The sequence below is a fragment of the Monodelphis domestica genome, chromosome 6, assembly GCF_027887165.1.
Source record: "Monodelphis domestica isolate mMonDom1 chromosome 6, mMonDom1.pri, whole genome shotgun sequence".
Taxonomy (NCBI): domain Eukaryota; kingdom Metazoa; phylum Chordata; class Mammalia; order Didelphimorphia; family Didelphidae; genus Monodelphis; species Monodelphis domestica.
Window position 1 is genome coordinate 92,445,887 of NC_077232.1, and position 19,542 is coordinate 92,465,428.

The 19,542-nt window shown below is 37.4% G+C and overlaps 1 protein-coding gene across 2 annotated transcripts in view; it reads right to left on the reverse strand.

Moving 5' to 3' along the window:
• The window catches only part of CLNK (cytokine dependent hematopoietic cell linker), a 96,771-nt gene extending 77,492 nt beyond the window's left edge, over nt 1-19,279 (reverse strand). For both annotated transcript variants that reach the window (XM_007496734.3, XM_056802431.1), the window contains exons 1-4: nt 19,171-19,279; nt 17,935-18,076; nt 10,683-10,786; nt 5,062-5,107 (exon numbers count right to left, since the gene is read on the reverse strand). In XM_007496734.3, the coding sequence (XP_007496796.2) occupies nt 5,062-5,107; nt 10,683-10,786; nt 17,935-18,076; nt 19,171-19,242 (364 nt within the window). In that variant the 5' untranslated portion in view covers nt 19,243-19,279. The remainder of the gene's footprint in view (nt 1-5,061; nt 5,108-10,682; nt 10,787-17,934; nt 18,077-19,170) is intronic.
• Nucleotides 19,280-19,542: the final 263 nt, after the last annotated feature.

The window sequence follows — 19,542 nt, forward strand, 5'->3', positions numbered from 1 at the left end:
TGACTATTTTTTTTTGCATATGTGTGTGTGTGTGTGTGTGTGTGTGTGTGTGTGTGTGTGTGTGTGTGTGTGTATGTGTGTGTATGTGTTGGTACTTGCTGCAGTGTCAAAGGCTTGCTGGACCTTTTGCCTGTTTTATTGACACCTCCCATTGCTTATCCACCGGTTAGACTCTTAAGCTCCATGTAAGTGGCAACCATGGCAAATTAAAACTTTATATCTCTTACAAAACACTGTTAGCAGAAATGAAAATGGACTGGGAGTCAAAAGCTCTAGGTTCTAATGGTGGTTTTTCTACTAATTAGTATGTGACCATGAGTAAGTCCCTTCCCCACCCTTCCCCCTTTCCCCCTTCCTTCTCTCTCTCTCTCTCTCTCTCTCTCTCTCTCTCTCTCTCTCTCTCTCTCTCTCTCTCTCTCTCTCTCTCTCTCTCTCTCTCTCTCTTCCCCTCTCCCTCCCTCCCTTTCTTTCCACACACTTTCTTTTGCTCTTCCCTTCCTCTCTCTTTCCCCCTCTTTCTCCTCTTTCCCTCTCCCTCCTCTCTCCTCCCTCTTTCTCTTTCCCCTCCCTCTTTCCGTCTTTCTCTTCCTTCCTCTTTCTATCAGCCTCTTTCTTTCTCCCCTTTTCCTTCCTCCATCCATCTCTCTCTTTTTATCTCTCTCCTTTTTTCCCTCTCTCCCCCTTCTTCTCTCTCCAGTTTTCTCTCTGACTTTCTCTCAGAAGTTGCTGCACATGAAAATGTTTCTGTCTCTGTCTCTCTCCAGTTTGTTCACTTGAAAAAGGAGGGAATGAATGAGATGATTTCCTAGGTTTCTTCTACTAGAGGTATTTATGATCCTAAAATGAGTCTTCAAGGATTATCCCCAGCCTTAGATATAATATTAACATTGGATTTAGGAAGACCTGACTTTTAGTCCTCCTTCCTCTTATGGTGCCATGTGACCCTGGGCAAGTCACTAAACCTCTTGGTCTTCTGGGCAGTTCTGTAAGACTGTCAGTCGCAGAGGTAGTTTCCAAATCTGGAAGTTCCACCAATACCATTGAAATCACACATCCATCCCTAACCCTTTCCCTGTTCTGTGTCAGGCACTGTGTGTTCAAGGGCAAAATTCTAGCCTCATCAGCCCACAACAATTATAAGATCCCTTATCATATCCTAGGTACTACGGTCCCTTAACTTTCTATGGTTTCTACTATGTTTAATATTCTATGCTTTTTATTTTAAAAATATTTCATTTTCCCAATTACAAGCAATAATTTTTCACATACATTTTCTGAAATTATAAGATCCAAATTGTCTCCTTCCCTCACATCCCTCCTCCCTCCTGAAGATGATAAGCAATTTGATATGGATTATACATGTATTATCATGCAAAATATGCTTCCATATTGGTCATTGTTGTAGGAAAATACTCATATAAAACCCAAATCCCCAAACAAAAACACAAGTAAACTAAAGTTAAAGATTAATCTGCTTTGATCTGTATGTGGATAGCATTCTTTGTCATAAGTCCCTCAGATCTGTCCTAAATCATTATATTGCTGTGAATAGTTAAGTCTTTCATCCACAATATGGCTGTGACGAGGTTCTCCTGATTCTGCTTATTTCACTCTATATCAGTTCATGTAGGTCTTTCTGACTCTGAAATCATCAATATTACATGTTCTAAAGTCCCTCCTAGCTCTGATATTTTATGATCTTTCTAATGTTTAATACTCTACATTCCAAGATCTCATTGGCTTTGGAAGCCCATAATTCTTTCTTGAATTTACTTCTTTTATTTTAAAAATATTTACCTGCTGGGTATTTATTCTAAGGCAGAAGAGTATTAAGGATTAGACAATTGGACTTAAATGACTTGCCCAGGGTCACACTGCTAGGAAGTGTCTGAGGCCAACTTTGAATCTAGGATCTCCCATCTCTAGACCTGACTTTCAATCCACTAAGTCAACAACTGCTCCCTGAATCTTCTTAATGGAAGCCAACATATGGCTAGTTTTCATCCTAAGATCCTCTCTTAGTTTTGTTTTGTGCCAAGTCACTTATACATAACTTTATCACTGTGTTTTCTTTGATGGGTCAGTGCATTTTCTACATTTGCAAATTCACACATGTCAAGCATTTTTGTCATCACAAAGGAAATTGGTTTTAGTTTTATGTTTTTGTTAACACCCACATCTAGAAAAGAAATAATACTTAGCCTTGTTTTCCCCATCAGTGTCAGCATCTGTTGTATCAGGGATCGTTGAGCACTAGTGATATTTTTTTTCTGAAAATGAAGCTTTCTGTTCTTATTGTGGAGGTTGATCTTAGTGGAGGTTGATCTTAAATGAGCAGCAAATGCACCAGAATGGATATTTTATGAGATGAATTTCTTATTTTATAAAATTTTTGTAGTGTCCCACAGCTGAAGACACAAGAAATTCTGATAGTTGATATATCCTCAATAATGTCAAAATATGATGAAAAAATAGCATGAAAAGACATTAACATAAACCTAAGTGCTCAACTTGATGACAAATATCACTGCGAAAGTCTACCATTAGTGAAATCCACCAATATGTTTTCTTTTCCCATGACATTTGGTGAGAATGAATAAATTATCTGAGAATGTATTTGCATCAAAAATATGGTATTTTGTAATGAGCGTATAAATCATCTTAGCATTTCCCAGGCAATGCATATGATCCTATAAATAGGGAATGTTCTGATTTATTTTCATCTCTCCTCTGCCTTATCTTTTTGATATCACCTTTCTATTTCTGTATGTTTCTTAGAAATTGAGAAATTGTCTTTAAAGAAGAGGTGCAGCTTTGAGATAGTATTTGGGACAGGATTAAATTGAATCCTGACTCTACTTCAAACTTTTGTTGTGAAAAATGAATAGAAGGCAATATTTCACAGGTGACAATACATTGAATCTCGAGTCTGAGGGCCCCAGAACTCTGCCTCTAAAATTATCATTTACTAAATGAACTACAAGGTACTTGTTTATTGTGAGTTTTCCCCAGTGCTCTGTTCTAGTTCCTCTTTGCTTTTCCCTCTATATTGTCTCCATTAGTGATCTTACTAGCTCTCTTGGATTCAATTATCACCTTGATGCTGATGACTCTTACATATATTTAGGCAGCCTTAATCTCTCTTCTGACCACATCTCACTCCTTCATATGCCTATTATTTATCTTAAATGGTGTCCCAAAGTACTTAATCTGCCCAAGACTAGGCTTATTATTTTTCATTCCAAAACTTCTATTTTTCTAAATTTCTCTATTACTATCAGGGGAACCACCATCATTCTAGTCACTAAAGCTTACAATTTAGATGTCATCTTCATTTCCTCACTTTTCTCTCAGTCACTGCTCCTATCCAATCTGTTGCTTAATCTTGTTGTTTCTACCTTACAATATTTCTTATATATCACCTTCCTATCACATCATATCTGGATTTTTTTTCAGTAGCATTCTGGTTCATCTCCTTACCTAAAGTGTATTCCCACTCTAGTCCATACTCCAGCTACGAAAGTGATCTACCTAAAGGTCAAATCTAATAATGTTCTTTTGCTACCTCCCCCTGTCCCCATCCAAGCAATAAATTCCAGTGGTTCTTTTTAATCTCCTGAATCAAATATAAATCATATGATTTTAAAAAGTTACTTCTTTACCTGGTTCCTCCCTCCCTTTCTAGTCTTCTTATGTTTTACTTCCCTTTGTGTACTCTATGAACCCATGACACTGGCCTTCTTGCTGTTCTTTGAATGTGATACCCTACTTCCTGAATCTGTGCCATTATTGACTATCTCTTCTACCTGGAAAGCTCTCTGTCTTTGCCTTTACACTTTCCTTCCCCAGTTTCCTTTAAGACAAATCAAATTCTACCTTCAAAAAATGGTCTTTCTTCCTTCCCTTCAATGCTAGTCCCTATCTTCTGAGATCACTTCAGATCTCCTTTACATACATCTTGTATGTAAGTTTGCAAGTTATCATCACTCCTACTTCCTCCATTTAGAATGTGACCTTCCTGAGGACAAGGTCTGGTTTTCTTTTTGTATTGCTAACAGTTAGTACAATGTTTGGAATATAAAAATGTCTAATAAATGCTTGTTATTAAATTTGTGAATCTAAACCTTAAAGCATCAGATGTATATTTGTTACTTTTGTGATTACTTTTATGGGATGTTTTCTATCCTAGGGTCTATAGAATATGGAAAAGTTTTAGAGGGAGTATTCAGGCACATTGCTTTGGATAAAATCCAGTGGGAGTTGTCAAAAGGTAATTTAATAAAGGGGATGCCTCCCCTGGATCCCACTTTTGCCTAATGTTTCTACAAGGGATAGGAACAAAAACATTACCTTCAGGAACAATGTCATGGTACAAAGCAGTATAACAGGAGATGGTTATTGGTAGGGAGGGAGGGAATATGATGATCCATTATGAGCATTAAGGGAAGCAATGGCAAAGAGCTCCTTTCACTCTCATTTTGTTCTCCTTTAAGCAAGCGCCATTTCCTCCTTTACCCTTCCACCTGGTTCAGAGAAACTGATGTTTCCATTGGTTTTCTCTCCCCCTTCAATTCTTCCTCCTTTTTCCTTATTTTTCCTTAATTTTCTTTCTTTCCCACTTTTTAAAACTTTTTTGACTACTCTTGTTTTCCTTTCCTTTCCTTTCCTTTCCTTTCCTTTCCTTTCCTTTCCTTTCCTTTCCTTTCCTTTCCTTTCCTTTCCTTTCCTTTCCTTTCCTTTCCTTTCCTTTCCTTTCCTTTCCTTTCCTTTCCTTTCCTTTCCTCCTCTCTCTCTGTCTCTCCCTTCCTTCCTCTCCCTCCCTCTTTCTTCCTCCCTCCCTCTATCAGCCTCTTTTTCTTTCTCCCCTTTTCCTTCCTCCCTCCATCTCTATCTTTTTATTTCTCTGTCTCCTTTTATCCCTCTCTCCTCCCTTCTCCTCTCTCCTTTTTTCTCTCTGACTTTCAGTAGTTGCTGCTCATGATTTTTACACACATAAAACTCAAGTGAACAATAGAGGCATGACATAGTTATATTTCATTTCCATATTTCCCACATATTTACCTTTATGATTTAGATCTCTGACATCTGCTAAAATCTGCACTCCCTTCTGTAAAACACATCATAGAACAATTAGTTACATTCTGGCCTACAGAGTTAAGAATAGAAATCAACCAATTAACTAGTAGGTACTTATTAAGTGCTACTATACACATGGCACCAGGCAATCCAGATTCAAAGACTAAATAGAGATAGCCCTTGCCCCTCACAAGCTTACATTCTATCAGAGAAAACAACATAGTCATCCAACATTCTATATTTAAGAGAATGAAGAATAAATGAAATGAACATAATATGTGTAATTTAGGCAGTAGTCCTCTGGAAAATAATCTTCACTTAAGAGTAAGCATTTGGTGAATATGTATTGTGGCAGTGGCAGTGGTGATGGTAATGGGAAGACTGGTTGTAATGATTATGGTGATAATGATTATGATGCTACTGAGAGCACAATGTTTAAGCATATTGTCCAAAGTTAATCTGTTAGTGCCATTTATCATGTCAAACTATGGTGGTCTATCCCAAATTAGGTCTTCCTCCAGTGGTTCTTTGTCGTAGAGCAAGTGACCCTGGCATCACAAAGGTTAAACCAGAATAATTCTGGCATCTCTTTTCAAGTTCTTGCATTAGTCCAGTGACAGATGGTCTGCTTTTTAAGTACCATTTTAATCTATTTAGTTAAGTACAGAGTTCATCTCCTGGAAATTGGCAACCAAATGATTTTTTATACTATAGCAAATGATGAAAACCATTTATGATAGAAGTATAGATAGCAGTAAAGGGAATGCTTATACTTGTGGAATTAGGAATCAAAGGGTAATAAGACAGACTTGGAAGAGAACTTAAAAATCATCTAGATTATTCCTCTCATTTTATAGATAAAAAAAACTGAGGCCTAGAGAAATTAAATAATCTGTTAAAAGTCAGAGAAGCAGTAGTAAACGGTAGATCCAGGAATCAAACCTTTTGATGTATTTAGGGTAGAGATGATAGAAAGTGTGTGAAGCCCCATGCTTGTTGGGATATCCAAGTGGCCCTAAGAGCTCATCATTCAAAGCCCTCAAAAGCTATCTAATATGACAGAAAAAGAAAATGTAATTTTTTAGGGCAACTCTTGTCTTGTTTTTGTCTTAATAGCCCCTCTTCTTTCCACATCAAAGGTATTTAATAAATATTTTTTATATTGAAATGGGTCCTGGAAATATCTGACTCATATATGAGAGATGCCATGGTAGAATCTTGGACTTGGAGTCAGAAGACATGAGGTGAAATTTCTATCCTAAAGATCTATTGGCATATATGTCAAGACAATATAGGTGCAAGACCACTTAGATACAAAACCACTTAGCCTCTATGATCTTCAGTTCCTCATCTGTAAAATGGGGATTGCTCTACCTATAGTATGAACCTCTCAAGGCTATTGTGAGCCTCATATGAGATAAAAATATGTAAACATTTTTCAAACTTGAAAGTGATATGTAAATGTCAATGATAAAAATAACTATTAATAGTCAGTAGATACCATGTGGAATTTAGAAATCAAACAGTCTACGAGGAGTGGGAGTACCATTCTGATTCATTGTGATGTTTATTTTTAAGGCCTCTTTCCCTACTTAGTTGCTTCTGAGATGACATTAAACTGCTGCCAACATCATGGCAGCAGGGCCATTAGCTAATTTTCTAGTACCAAAACATCTGACAGGATGCTCAGCAGCTATGCCAAAGATGTAGATTGATAGGGTCAGTTTATAAGGGAGAACCAACAAAAAGGACAGTTTTGAAGGTAATGAATAGTATTTGTTACACTTATTTGTGTGTATATATGTATACACTTACACACATGTGCAAATATATGCATATTTGAAGGTGTAAACTTTAAATTACTCCATCCTACTTAGACCCTACTTTAGGGGAAGATAAAGTTGTAATCTTCTGATTGAACAATGAAGGTACTTAGTTCTCACCTTATAGTAAAGCTAGAACTGTTAAGCTAAGTCTATTTTTAGATCTAATACAAAAAGATGTTAATTACTTATAAAGGTTAAATTGATCACAAAAAGGTCAAGTAACTAACAAAAGGTGAACTTAACAAAGAAGTATGAAGTAGCTCAAAAGATATAATCTAATCAGAGAAGGTGAGAACTAAAGAGTGGACAGTCCTGGAGAAAATCTAACCAAAGAAGGTGAGAACTAAAGAATGGGCAGTCCTGGAGAAAAGCATCTGCTGTGATTGGTAGACATGAAAATTTAGAGGAGGAGGCACAAGAGTGAAAGGACTATAAAAGAAGATGAAAAGTTGAGATTTGGACATTCGGACATTCGTACATACGGTTTGAGTTCAGGTGAGGAACTGAGCCTGGAGGAGCTCCCTCAGACAGCTTCCTTGAGACAGTCTCGTGGTGTCTTGGGTAAGACTGACTTCCTTTCCCTTGGGTTCAGGGAGGCCACTTTGGCCAAGACCTTTAACTCCTGCCTGGCTCAGCCTGAGCTGGAGCAGTTTAAATTAACTCTTTCCTCTCTCTCTCACTACTCTCTCTCTCTCTTCTCCTTAATTCCTTCTCTCTATATTAATTAAAATCACCATAATTTCCAGCTGACTTGGGTATTTTATTATTTGGGATTTTCCCTGGCAACCAAATTAATTTAGATTTAAGTCACAATGCTAAAATTATCCTTACAAAGGTAAGTGGTACAAAATGAAAATTTATGGTTTTAGATAGAATCTTGTTTTGGGGCTCTGCCATATGTATGGAAATGTTCTTCCTTCCTTTTTTGTTTAAGTTCAAACCTTAAAAAATAGGAACAGCATTAACTTTTTAAATGAAAAAGATAATTCTGGCAGAAATATTAAGTAAGATACATTGGAAGTGGAGAGAATAAAAGTATAAAGATGCATATGAGTTATCTTAAAGTTCAGGAATGGTAATAAAAGTTTTGAAAACTTGGAGGACCAATGGTGCTTAGAAATAATAAAAATGGGAAGAAAATTTATGAAGTTGATATTATTGAGACAAATATATGTATATATATTTATACACTCAGACATTCTAGAAGTAATTTTACACCTTAAAGAGTCTAAAGGAATTCCTGCCTTACAAGCCAGAACCCAGGACCACACACACACACATACACACACAGAAACAGAGTTCCTTTTGCTCTGGACACAGAAATAAAATCAATACTATCATTTGTTTTGGAAGAGAGTCTAATATTTTCCCTATGGATCAAGTCTCCATACTTGTGATTCTATAGGGCAAAGCTCCCTTTCTTGGCCACCACTCTGCTATGTGTTGTCTCCTCACAGCAGAATGTAAGCTCCTTAAAGGCAAATGCTACAAATTCAGGATTGACTTACTGTTTTGCTATTTTAAAAAGTTATGAAAGAAACATTAACAATGCAGATAACACTTAAAAGTGTGCCATACATTTTTGAAGACTCAGTTGTTAAATATTTACCATCTCACCTCTCAGGACATTGTCTGTATTGTTGAATAAAAAAAGTCTTACTCTCTATTGCGTGATATGTGGTTGAAAGGATAGTTCATAGAGCTGATTCAATGATACCTATCTGGAACAGAAACTAGTTAGACAGTAAATATGGCACAAAATTGAATTGGAAGATGAGAACGAGCTAAATGTTAATTGGGAAACAATTTTAATTGACTCCAAGGTGCTTTCTGAAACAATGATCAGCATTTTTTTCTTTCTTTTTAAGTTATGAATTTAAGAAACAACAAATAAAATGGTTGTTTCTATATACATAAAATTCACAAACATAAATGCACAAGAATAGAACAGAAAAGTAAGAATATACATGAAGCCAATGGCCCATATGTTCAAAATCAAAGTTCTACCAGTGATGCTCTGTATCTGTGAGTCATGGGACTCTATGATCCCTGAAAAATCAAAATTGTGGGTTACTTGAAGGTAAAGGTGATTATGGTGAGAATGAATAGGCTAGAGACTAATAGAAATGTTAATTTGAACATAGGAAAGCATATGAAATATATCATCAGGACATAGGTGATCAAGGTAGGTCTTTAATGTATTAAACTAATGTAATGAGAGAGAGAGAGTATAATTTGTGGCCCTGGTTCACATTATCTAAAAAATTGAATAATTGCACAGTAGATACTTGCTGATTAATTGATACATGACCTCTGTGCTCCATTGGTCCATATAAAATTATTTTAATTATTTATATCTTTTGTATTTGTCACTTACATTTTCCAATGTATCCCTCCTTATTCTCCTTCCTAGAGTTCAATCTCTTTTAACAAAGTATAAAAAAGAAGTTAACAAGGATTGTAATTCAACAAATTTGTACATAATAGAAGTATGGGCCAGGAAAGGTATTTTCACCAGGCACTCAATTATCATACTGTTCCTTTCCAATAGGTATGGTAGCATTGATTTGATTATCATTCCTTAATTCCCTAAGTAAGATCAAAGGGGTACAATGTGGCAGGGTGGAATGAATGCTAGGCTTGAAATCATGAAGACTTGGGTTCATATCCTACCTCCTACCTCTATACTTTCTAGTTGTGTGACCACATCAACCACTTTTTTGGAATGAAGTCTCTCTCTCTCTCTCTCTCTCTCTCTCTCTCTCTCTCTCTCTCTCTCTTACCTTTCCTTCTATCTTTGAATCAATACTAAGTTTTGGTTCTAAGACAGATGATCAGTAAGGACTAGATAATTAATATTAAATGACTTGCCTAGGGTTACACAGTTAAGAAGTGTCTAAACCCAAATTTAAACCCAGGACCTCCCATCTCCAGGCTTGGTTCTCTTTCTATTGATCCACTACTTGTCTCCAGAATGAAACCTTTCTTATCCCTTGACTTCTAGTGCTATCCTTCTCAAATTAATTTGTACTCTGCTACTTTGTATTTATTCTCTTTTTATCCTGTACATACTTACTTAGCTTCAGTGTTAGAATAAAAGCTTTTTTAAAGTAATGATCATTTTGCTTGCTGTATCTGTATCCCTAGCCCCTAGCACGGTGCTTGGCACATAGTAGGCACTTAATAAATTACTTGATTGATACTCTTTAATTGACCATGGGTACTTCAATTAACCTCAAGTAATTGTATAAGATTTATCTTCTAAATCATTGACATATTGTGATCTATGTTGATAAGTGTTCTCCTTGCTGACAAAATCATGGATCAATTGCATATTTGCACATGTTGTTAATGCAAAAAATGTTAATTGCTTTCTTCAGTCCATTTTAATATTTTGTAATATGCCCCATGTATTATGAAAAAAGCCCAAAACCTTTAGTCTAGTAGGCGGTAAAAAAGAGGGTCATATTCATTTGCTTTGTATCTCCAGAACTCAGCTCAGTGCCAGGGACATAGGAAGTGCTTAAGAAATATTCTATCTGCTCTATCTAACCTTCTTTTGGACATCAGGTTTTCATTAATTCCTTCTAAGCTTACAATAGTTAGTTGGTTTCCACGTTATACTGTCAACTCATAATGAACAAATGATCTTGAACCCATTAGATCCTTTTCAAATGAATTGTGGTCTAGTGAAGTTCCTCCCATTTTAGGCTTATATAGTTGATTTCTTAAGTATCATCTTATTCGAAATTTGAAAATGATCATGTGACTTTTACTTACTTCCAATCTCATCTGGAAGTTCCAAGGTTGTTGCTTCATGGAAACATTGTTCTTGGTGTCTGTAGAAATATGAGAGTTCATCTTTTCTTGGAAACAGCGTATATCTGTGAGATAAGAAAATAAAAAACCCACTTTATAATTTGTTCACCCTCTAAAACCAATGAGTAGTTGTTCATCTTAGGACAGCTTCTATGTTTTACAATTACTATTTTCTAAATAGTGTTTATATATATATATAAATAGCTTTGAGCATACATAGTACACTTTCATGCTTTACACTTGGTGTTTCACCATTTATAGACACACCAGGAAGACACTGATATTAGATGAGTTTTTGTGTCTTGATTTCTGTTTGGGAAACATGAAAGTGACTCACAGTTTTCTACTTGTAAAACAGTCTGCCCTCATGCTATATTTTATCTTTGGACCTGTACATTGGTCCTTTGCTAGGATTTGAACCCACGACTCCTGACACAAAATCATAATGCAATGATATTGACAACTGAACTCAACTCAGTCATATAAAATGACAAACACAGTAGATTGCTTCCACTGGAGTTATTTTCATAGCCTTGATGTGGGCAATACAAGGTTTGAAAATTATTACCCTACAAGTGAAAATTATATGAATGTATATTACTATCCAATTGAGGCTTTCTACCTTCATGGTGACATGTAATTTAATGATTGCAAAATAAGTGGGACACAGAGGGCATTAAAATATGTATAGGAAAAAAAGTACCCATAAAAGTGTCTCTCATGACCCAATGTGGTACCACTCTCTCTGGCTGCCCACTTTGCCTGCCTCTGGTTCTGGATCTAGGGTCCAAAGTTAAAGATGACCAACATTTATTTGGTTATGGAATCATCCTATATCTTCAAGAGCATTACAAGAATTTTCTTCTGCCAGAAGCCATGTATGCCTCTGGTAGTTGGAGACTATTTGGCTTGGATGTTGTTGACTCTTTGAAGCTAGCTTATGTAGAGCTAGTTCTAGCTGGTTTGAAGCCTACTGTCCCGTGTTTAGCTTGGTATGAATGAAATCAGAATTTAAGTGATTTTTTTTTCTTTACAGAAACATTATATATTCTTCTTCCTTTCATAAAAGACACCAGCCTAGAGTAGAGATCGGGGGCAGTTGGAAATAGAGGGAACAATTTTCCTGCTGATTTGGGGGACCTCCAAAAAGATGCTCTTTAAGTACAGTGGGGAGACTCCAATTCTCTTCAATGAAACTCATATGAGACAATCTGGTGGGGAATTCCCAAACCTCTGGATCAGAGTATTTCCCACTATGGGGTGGTGAGTTTAATAATTAATAAAAGAAGAGATAATTATATATACCATGTAAGTAAAGTGGGAAAAGAATTGATTCTATTCAATAAATATCAAGCACCTATTATGATGCAAAAGGAACTGTGATGTGTATAAAGGATATGAAGAGAAAAACATCCAATCCTTGTTCTGAAGGAGTTTGTATTCAGCTGGGGGTGAAATCATTTAAACAGAGAAGAAATATGAAGTAATTTTAGGAGGCAGAGAAAACTATCATGGGATAGATAGAGGATAGTATAATAGTCCAAGGATAGAAATGAGACAGGACTGATCTAAAGTAACAACTTCTGGAGATGGAAGAGGACAGATGCAAGAGATATTGTGGAGACAGAATGGATAAAACTTAGGTTTTGTTTTTTTGGGAAGGGACAGTGAACTAACATTGGAGGCAGTTAGAGAAGCAAGGTTGTATGGGCAAAAAAAGCACCAGATACAGAGACAAAAAACTAGCATCTAGTCTGAGTCCAGATATGGCATGACTTTTGGTAAATTCTCAGCATCATTTATAAATGCACAAATAGATGTAAAGGTTTGCTGACTTGCATATTTCCCTTTCTTGTGATGGAGATCACAACTCATCCATGCCTGCCTATTTTGTGAGACTCTTGTCTACAGCCCCTCATAAGTTCAGGCGTTCACCCTGAATAGGGGATTCATCCAACTGACTGGGGTTCCAACTAACTGGCTGAAGGGGCTCCTTCTTTCTTTCTCCTAACTTCCCCCAAATATCAGAGGAACATATAGGCTGCCCACTCATTGTCTCTGGCCCTCTCTACATGGCAAGCTGATATCTTCTTTTTATATATAATGAAGCAGGGGGAAGGAGAAATAAAAGGATCAAATATTTATTAAGCACTTACTAATGAGCCAGGCACTGTTCTAAGTGCTTTACAATCATTATCTTGCTTAAGTCTCAAAACAACTTTGGGAGGTAGGTGCTATTATGATCCCCATTTAAGAGCTGAGGAAACTGAAGCCGACAGAGTTTTAAGTGACTTGCCCAGAGTCATAGACTAGTAAAAACCTAAGGTCAGATTTGAACTCAGGTCTTTCTGACATCAGGCCCATTACTTTATCCATTGTGCTACCTAGTTGCCTAATATGGGAATATAATATTTTATTTTTTACTTCACTGCATTATGAAGTTCAAATGTATCTGTGTGTGAAAAGTTCTTTGTCAACCGAGATTCTATATTAATGAAAATTATTTTAATTTTGTTCTGAAATATACAGAACTCTCCAGAGAGAGTAGGGAGATCTAGGTTCTGGTTCTAGGTCTAATCATACCTGGTTGAGTATTCATGGGTAATTGCTTCATACCTCTGAGCCTCAGTTTCCTTATTTGTAATAGGATGGGGCTGGACACTAAGAAAATTTTGTAATTTGGTGCTTTTTCGTTCAATGTCTCTCATGCCTGAAATGCTGTCCCACCTCTTAAAATCCCTGATTCCTTTAAGACCCACCTCAAACATCACTTTCTCCAAGAGGATTTTCTTGTCTCTTGTAGCTGCCGAACACTTTCATTCTAAAGTGACTCTCCATTTATTCTTGTCCATTCCTATATATGTGGATATTATCTTCATTGGAATGGAAGTTCTTTAAGGATAGGACCCACTTGCTTTTTCTTTTATCGCCATCACCAAGTCCAGTGCCTGGTCCAATTTAATTTTCCTAAATGCTTATTGAGTGGTGATTGACTCATCTTGATCTCTATGGTCCCTTCTGGCCCTAAATTCTATGACTTTACATAAATTGGATGATTTGGAGGGAGCCATAAATTTGGCCTCAGTTTTATAACATAAAAGACTCTAATACTAGTACATGTTCTTCCCTTGGGAAATTTGTGGCTAACAACTCTAATCTCTCTGAAATGATTTGAACCCTTCAGGAGAAAGGAAGGGTGTCTGTTAACATGTTAGGCATCACGGGGTGGCCCTGGGACTACAGATGAATGAGCAGGTGGGGAAGGGGCAGTATTTACATAATTCCCATCTTCAAAGAATTCCAAGCCCCTTGTGGACATTTTTCAGAGGGTCATTATCTCAGTAACCACAACAGGTGCTGTGTACCTGTGTTTATCTAAGCCTGGCTTATATACGGGCATATTGTTTCAATCAGCAGTACCAGAGAGGCATGTGGGTGTCATGAAAAACTGATGGATTTAGTCAGGGGACCAATATTTATATTCCAAGGGAACCCAACTCTTCCCCACCTACTGTTCTACCATTTCACTGTGCAGAGCACTGTGCTAAGGTGGTGGGAAGTGGGAGGAGATGTAAAAAAGGAAGAAGGACCTAGTCTCTACCCTCAAGGAACTGATCCTTTAGAATGGGGACATGAGCCCCCAAACAGATAAAGAGAATACAAGTTTGAATCTAAGAGTCTAGTGAGCTCTGAAGTGTTATGAGATGAGATGGAGAAGAACCGACTTCAGTTCTGGGTGGTGGGGGAGTGGTGTGGGAGCTCAGAACTAAAGTCAAAGACAATTTGCTTTCTGCAAGAAATTGTATAGAGTTGAGCAAGTTTTAAAATCACCACCAGAGGCTGCTTACACTGTGTTCTCATTTGGAGCAAAAATAATTTCCACTGGTAAGCAGGAAAATAAGATTTAATGGGGCATAATAGCTAGAAAAATGCTGTCTTGAATTTTCCAACCAAATCTAGCAAATAAATTCTGAGAACAATGCTTAGCCAATCTTTAAGCTTTGCCTGGACAGCTTTGTTTGAAAGCAGTGGGAATTCTGTTTTAAAAGGGGTCAGTTCTATTCTTTGGGTTTTTTGACAAATTGCACTTTTATTTTGAAGACCCCACATACATTTCTGCTGCCAGCTGTGTTTACTGACTCTGAGGTACAGACAAATGAACCCAGAGAAATGAGAGAATGCCTCCGGGGCCACTGGGAGGCTTTGGCTACCCCCTAATTGGGAATTGAGCCTGTCTCAGAGTCTTGCCACATAAGTGATAATGTGACAGCTGGAAGTAAACTCAAGGGATCTCTAGAGCTTCCCTCTAAATGACACGCCCTCAACCCTACCTGATTGGTTTGTTTGTCTATGGTAGCCCATCTCATTGTCTCAGACCCAAGTGTAGCCCACTGAAAAGGAAGTCTAATGAACTGCAGTCATTTACTTCCCCCAAGGCTCTGTTCAGGTGCTATTTTTTCCATGAAACTTATTCCAGTTCAAAATGATCAGTTCCCTCTCAAATTTTCCCAAGACAATCTGTTGATAGTTCTTTGTCTCCATGACATTCTATTTTGCCTGCTTGTGGTGGATGGCTTTTTGGATATGAAGACTTGGTTCATGTCCTTCCTCTTGGTCAAGTTGCTTAAACTCTCAGTGTCCCCAAACTACTCTTTGAGACTATAAGTTGCCAAGAAAGTTCTGTTTTTATAGAGGGCATTCTTTCCTAGAATCTCCTTGCACTGATCAAAGCACAGGTCTGATTCAATCCCATTCCCATATTCTCATAATAAATTGCAAGCTGATTGAGGGCAGAGGTTGTGTTGCTCTTCTACTTCATTTTTGTGCTTAATAAATGCTTTTTGAAATGTTTTGACTTGTGTCATAGAAAAGCAAAAAGATCACACCCATGTGGCATAGAAGCAGTAGGATCTGAGCTGAATTTGTAACTGGAGATGGAAAATCTCCAGGTTTTAAAACCTTCAAGGGCTCCCCATCACCAATAGTCTGATGTTCAGGGTTTTCTATCATCTGGGTTCAATCTAGTTTTTGAGTCTTATCTTATATTTCTTCTCTTCTTCCACTTCTTCCTCCTCCTCTTTCTTTATCTCATCCACTTCTTTCCTGTATTCATCCTTTTGTTTACCCCATGCCTATAATGGACCTTTGCCTAATCTATTTTTGCCTTTTTAACTCCTTCCCTTTCTTCAAGGTACAACTCAGGTGTATCTGCTCTATGGAGTCATCCTTGATTCCCTGATCAAGTGCTGCCTTCTCTCCCTTTTAAATTTTCTCAGTTCTTTGGTTGGAACCTCTCTTAATTTATAATCTAGTCCATGTCTGATTTTTCTAGTAGGAGCTCAGGACAAGAACTACATCAGATTTGGTCTTTGTATAACTCCTAGGACCTTGCGCAATGTCTTGTCCATAATAGATGGTTTAACAAATGTTTGTTGACTTGAACTAAACAAAATCCCTTATCATTAAAGTAGTCTTTAAGTGTCTGCTGAGCTGTCAGACAGCTAGGTGGCTCCATAGTGCATAAAGCACTCTGCCCAGAGTCAGGAATACTCATCTTTTTGTGTCTAAATCCAGCTTCAGACACTTCTAGCTGTGTGACCCTGTCTAAGTCATTTAACCCTGTTTGTCTCAGCTTCCTTATCTATAAAATGAGCTGGAGAAAGAAATGGAAAATTGTTCCAGTATCTTTGCCAAGAAAACCCCAAATGGGCCCAGGAAGAGTTGGACATGACTGAAATGACTGAACAAGAGCTGGTCAAAGTCTGGCTCAATAAGACTTGGCAGGGAATCTTCAGAAGGCTGCGAAGAGATGCGATCACTTTAAGTGGGCCAAGCCGTTATAAGTTTTAGTTAGAAGATACTGCTCTGAACCAGGAGAACACAGTAATTGAAACATTTTGGGGTGATCAAATGTAACAGACTTCTCTACTAGAAGCAATGCAACGATACAGGACAATCCAGAGGGACTTATGGGAAAGAATTCTCTCCACATCTAGAGCAAGAAATGTGGGAGTAGAAATGCAGAAGAAAACATATAATTTATCATTGGTTTATTTGGGTATATGATTTGGAGTTTTGGTTTTAAAAGATTATTGCACAAATGAATAATATTGAAATAGGTTTTGAGAGATAATACCCAGTGGAATTGCTTGTTAGTTCTGGGAGGGGGGTAGGGAGACAGCAGGGATCATGTAACTTTGGAAAACTTATGTGTAAATTTGTCACTGGCATAAAATAAAGATAAAATTTTTAAAAAGAAGATACAGCTCTGAAATTGTTTCATTTAAGAATTTAGTTTGATTGCTTTCAATAAACTTTGGTTAGATATATTTCAATGGGTCCATGATCTCTTGAGTGTGGCTATTCTCTAGATGACTAAAGATCATAACACATCTTAGGCTGATTATCCTGTATGATTCCTGCCATCTTCAGTCTATCTTATGCCCCCTTTGCTCTTTATGTACCTGGCCCATCCCTCATATAACTCCATATGATATCTGTTATACCATTTATCATGTAACAATCAATGTTGTTAGTACAAGGTGTCCTAAAATTCTCAGTGAAGTTTTAAGGTTTTTAAACTCTCTTGGGACACCCTGGATGTATTACTTGATAATAATGATTTATATAATGATCTTATTTTGTACATGCTTTAGTCATTGGGAACCTTGAAATGAAAAATGTTATTCTTTCAGAGGTGTTTAAATAATAGCCATTATTATGAATAAAGTCAGGGACAAGACTTGTGATCTTACTAGTGTAAGAAACTTTCTCAACCTCCTTCATATCCATCATGGGTGAGAGAAGGTCCATATCTTCTCTACGTCAGAGAGTTCTAGAGAATTCCGAAGATCACTGAGAAGTTAAATGACTTTCCTGGAGTAACACAACTGTTATGGGTCAGAGAAGATCTTAAACTGAAGCCTCCCTGACTTCAAATCCCTGTCCACTATGCCATGCCATTACCTCTGGGGAAGATTATGTGTGTTCAAATAAGAACACTTCAAAGGAGAATGACTTTTGGGAGAAAGGAAAGTCCTTAGCAAAATTTGAGAAGGGAGAGATCATTTGCAGCTGTGGAAATCAAGGAAGACCATGGGAAAAGGAGCCAAACTGTTTCTTTCAGCCACAGTAAGTAATAAGTAATTGCTGTTGCTACCTTCTGACTCCAACTATTTCAGCATTTTTAATTTCCAAACTCTGCCAAAGTTACCTGCATATTGTGACTCCTCTATAGGTCTGGCAGGTAAGATTTTTGTTGACCGAAATGCTCCGATAGGTAAAGTCTTAGGATCTTCGTAGTCTTCCCCATCACTGTCTTTTGCTCCATCAGCTACTTTTACAATGCTCTTGTCCTATACAGGAGGGAATAGCCAGATAAATAAGATGAAACAGTGCACAATGTTGATGAAGACATTAGCTGCAAAATCAACTTGAGAAGCAAAAATAGATCTCAGAGTCTGCACAAAGTCAAGGTCGGTTTCCAAGCCTGTCCTAGGGCAACAGAGGATGATCCAAGGGCACACTAATGGGCTATAATTTAGAAGGTTTATTTTTGTAAGGCTCAACTGAAACTAAATACAGAGCATTGGTTGCTTAACAAAGAGAAGGACTCAGATTGTATTTTGGTCTTCTGGACCTTCTGTGTTTTTATGTTCACTCCACTGCAACACACAGCTGAGCTCCTTCAGTTCCCAGCAGTTTCCCAATATTAATCCATTTTCTATGGCTATTTTGGTTGAAAGCATAGCCTTGGTTTATGAGGAGGCTTAGTAAGTACTCTGGAAATAATAAAGATCAAATACTATAATATACTAGCAACCTACTTGAGATATAATAGGAGTACCAGGATCAGCATCTGGAGGCCTCACAAATGAATTAATTTCACTTCACTGATCTGTAGTCTATCCATTTTAAAAATGGGAATCATGTATGGGGTAAAGGGGGCTATTCTTAGAGTAAGAAGTCCCAAGTTCAAGTCCTGTCTCTGACTCTTAACTGTAATCTTGGCAAGTCCCTTAGATTCTCTTTACCTCAGATTCCTCATTTATAAAAACAATTTCATTTCACTAGGTCTCAGTTTTCTTAACTGGACAGTGGAAATAATGATACTTTCCAGGGTTATTGTGAGGAGACTAACTTCCAACTAGGAAAATATTTCTCTATGTCATGGATTTCCCCAAAATACTATACTTTTTTTTTATTAAACCCTTACCTTCCACCTTATAATCAATAGTAGGTATTGGCTCCAAGGCAGAAGAGTAGTAAGGGCTAGGCAATGGGGGTCAAGTGACTTGCCAAGAGTCACACAGCTAGGAAGTGTCTGAGGCCAAATTTGAACTCAGGACCTCCTGTCTCTGGGCCTGATGCTCTCATTCCACTGAGCCACTTAGCTGTCCCCTACTATACTTTTTAAAGAAGGGAGAAGTAAAGAATTGAGTAGACTTACATAGCTGGAACAGTTTTCAGAAATAGTTCTGTGCTGACCTGCTGAAGAAAAGAGATGGAAAAGGGATGGCATTAAAAAGAATCCATAACCTTCATGTGATAGAAATGATATTTACTGTTCTCTGACCTTTCTTGTCATTCCTTCTGCCTCCTTAAGTCCTTTATAACTAGGTTTCCTCACAGGCCTGGAATGTGTTCTCTCCTCCCCTCTACCTTTGAAAATCCCAAAGAGACCAGTTTAGGTACAGCCTCTTGCAGGAAGCCTAACTAGTCTCTCTAGCCTAGGGGCACTTTGCCAGGGGTTTATGATTTTTTTAAAAACTATTTTCACAACTATATCTCAATATAATTGATTTCCTTTGTAATTCTGTTA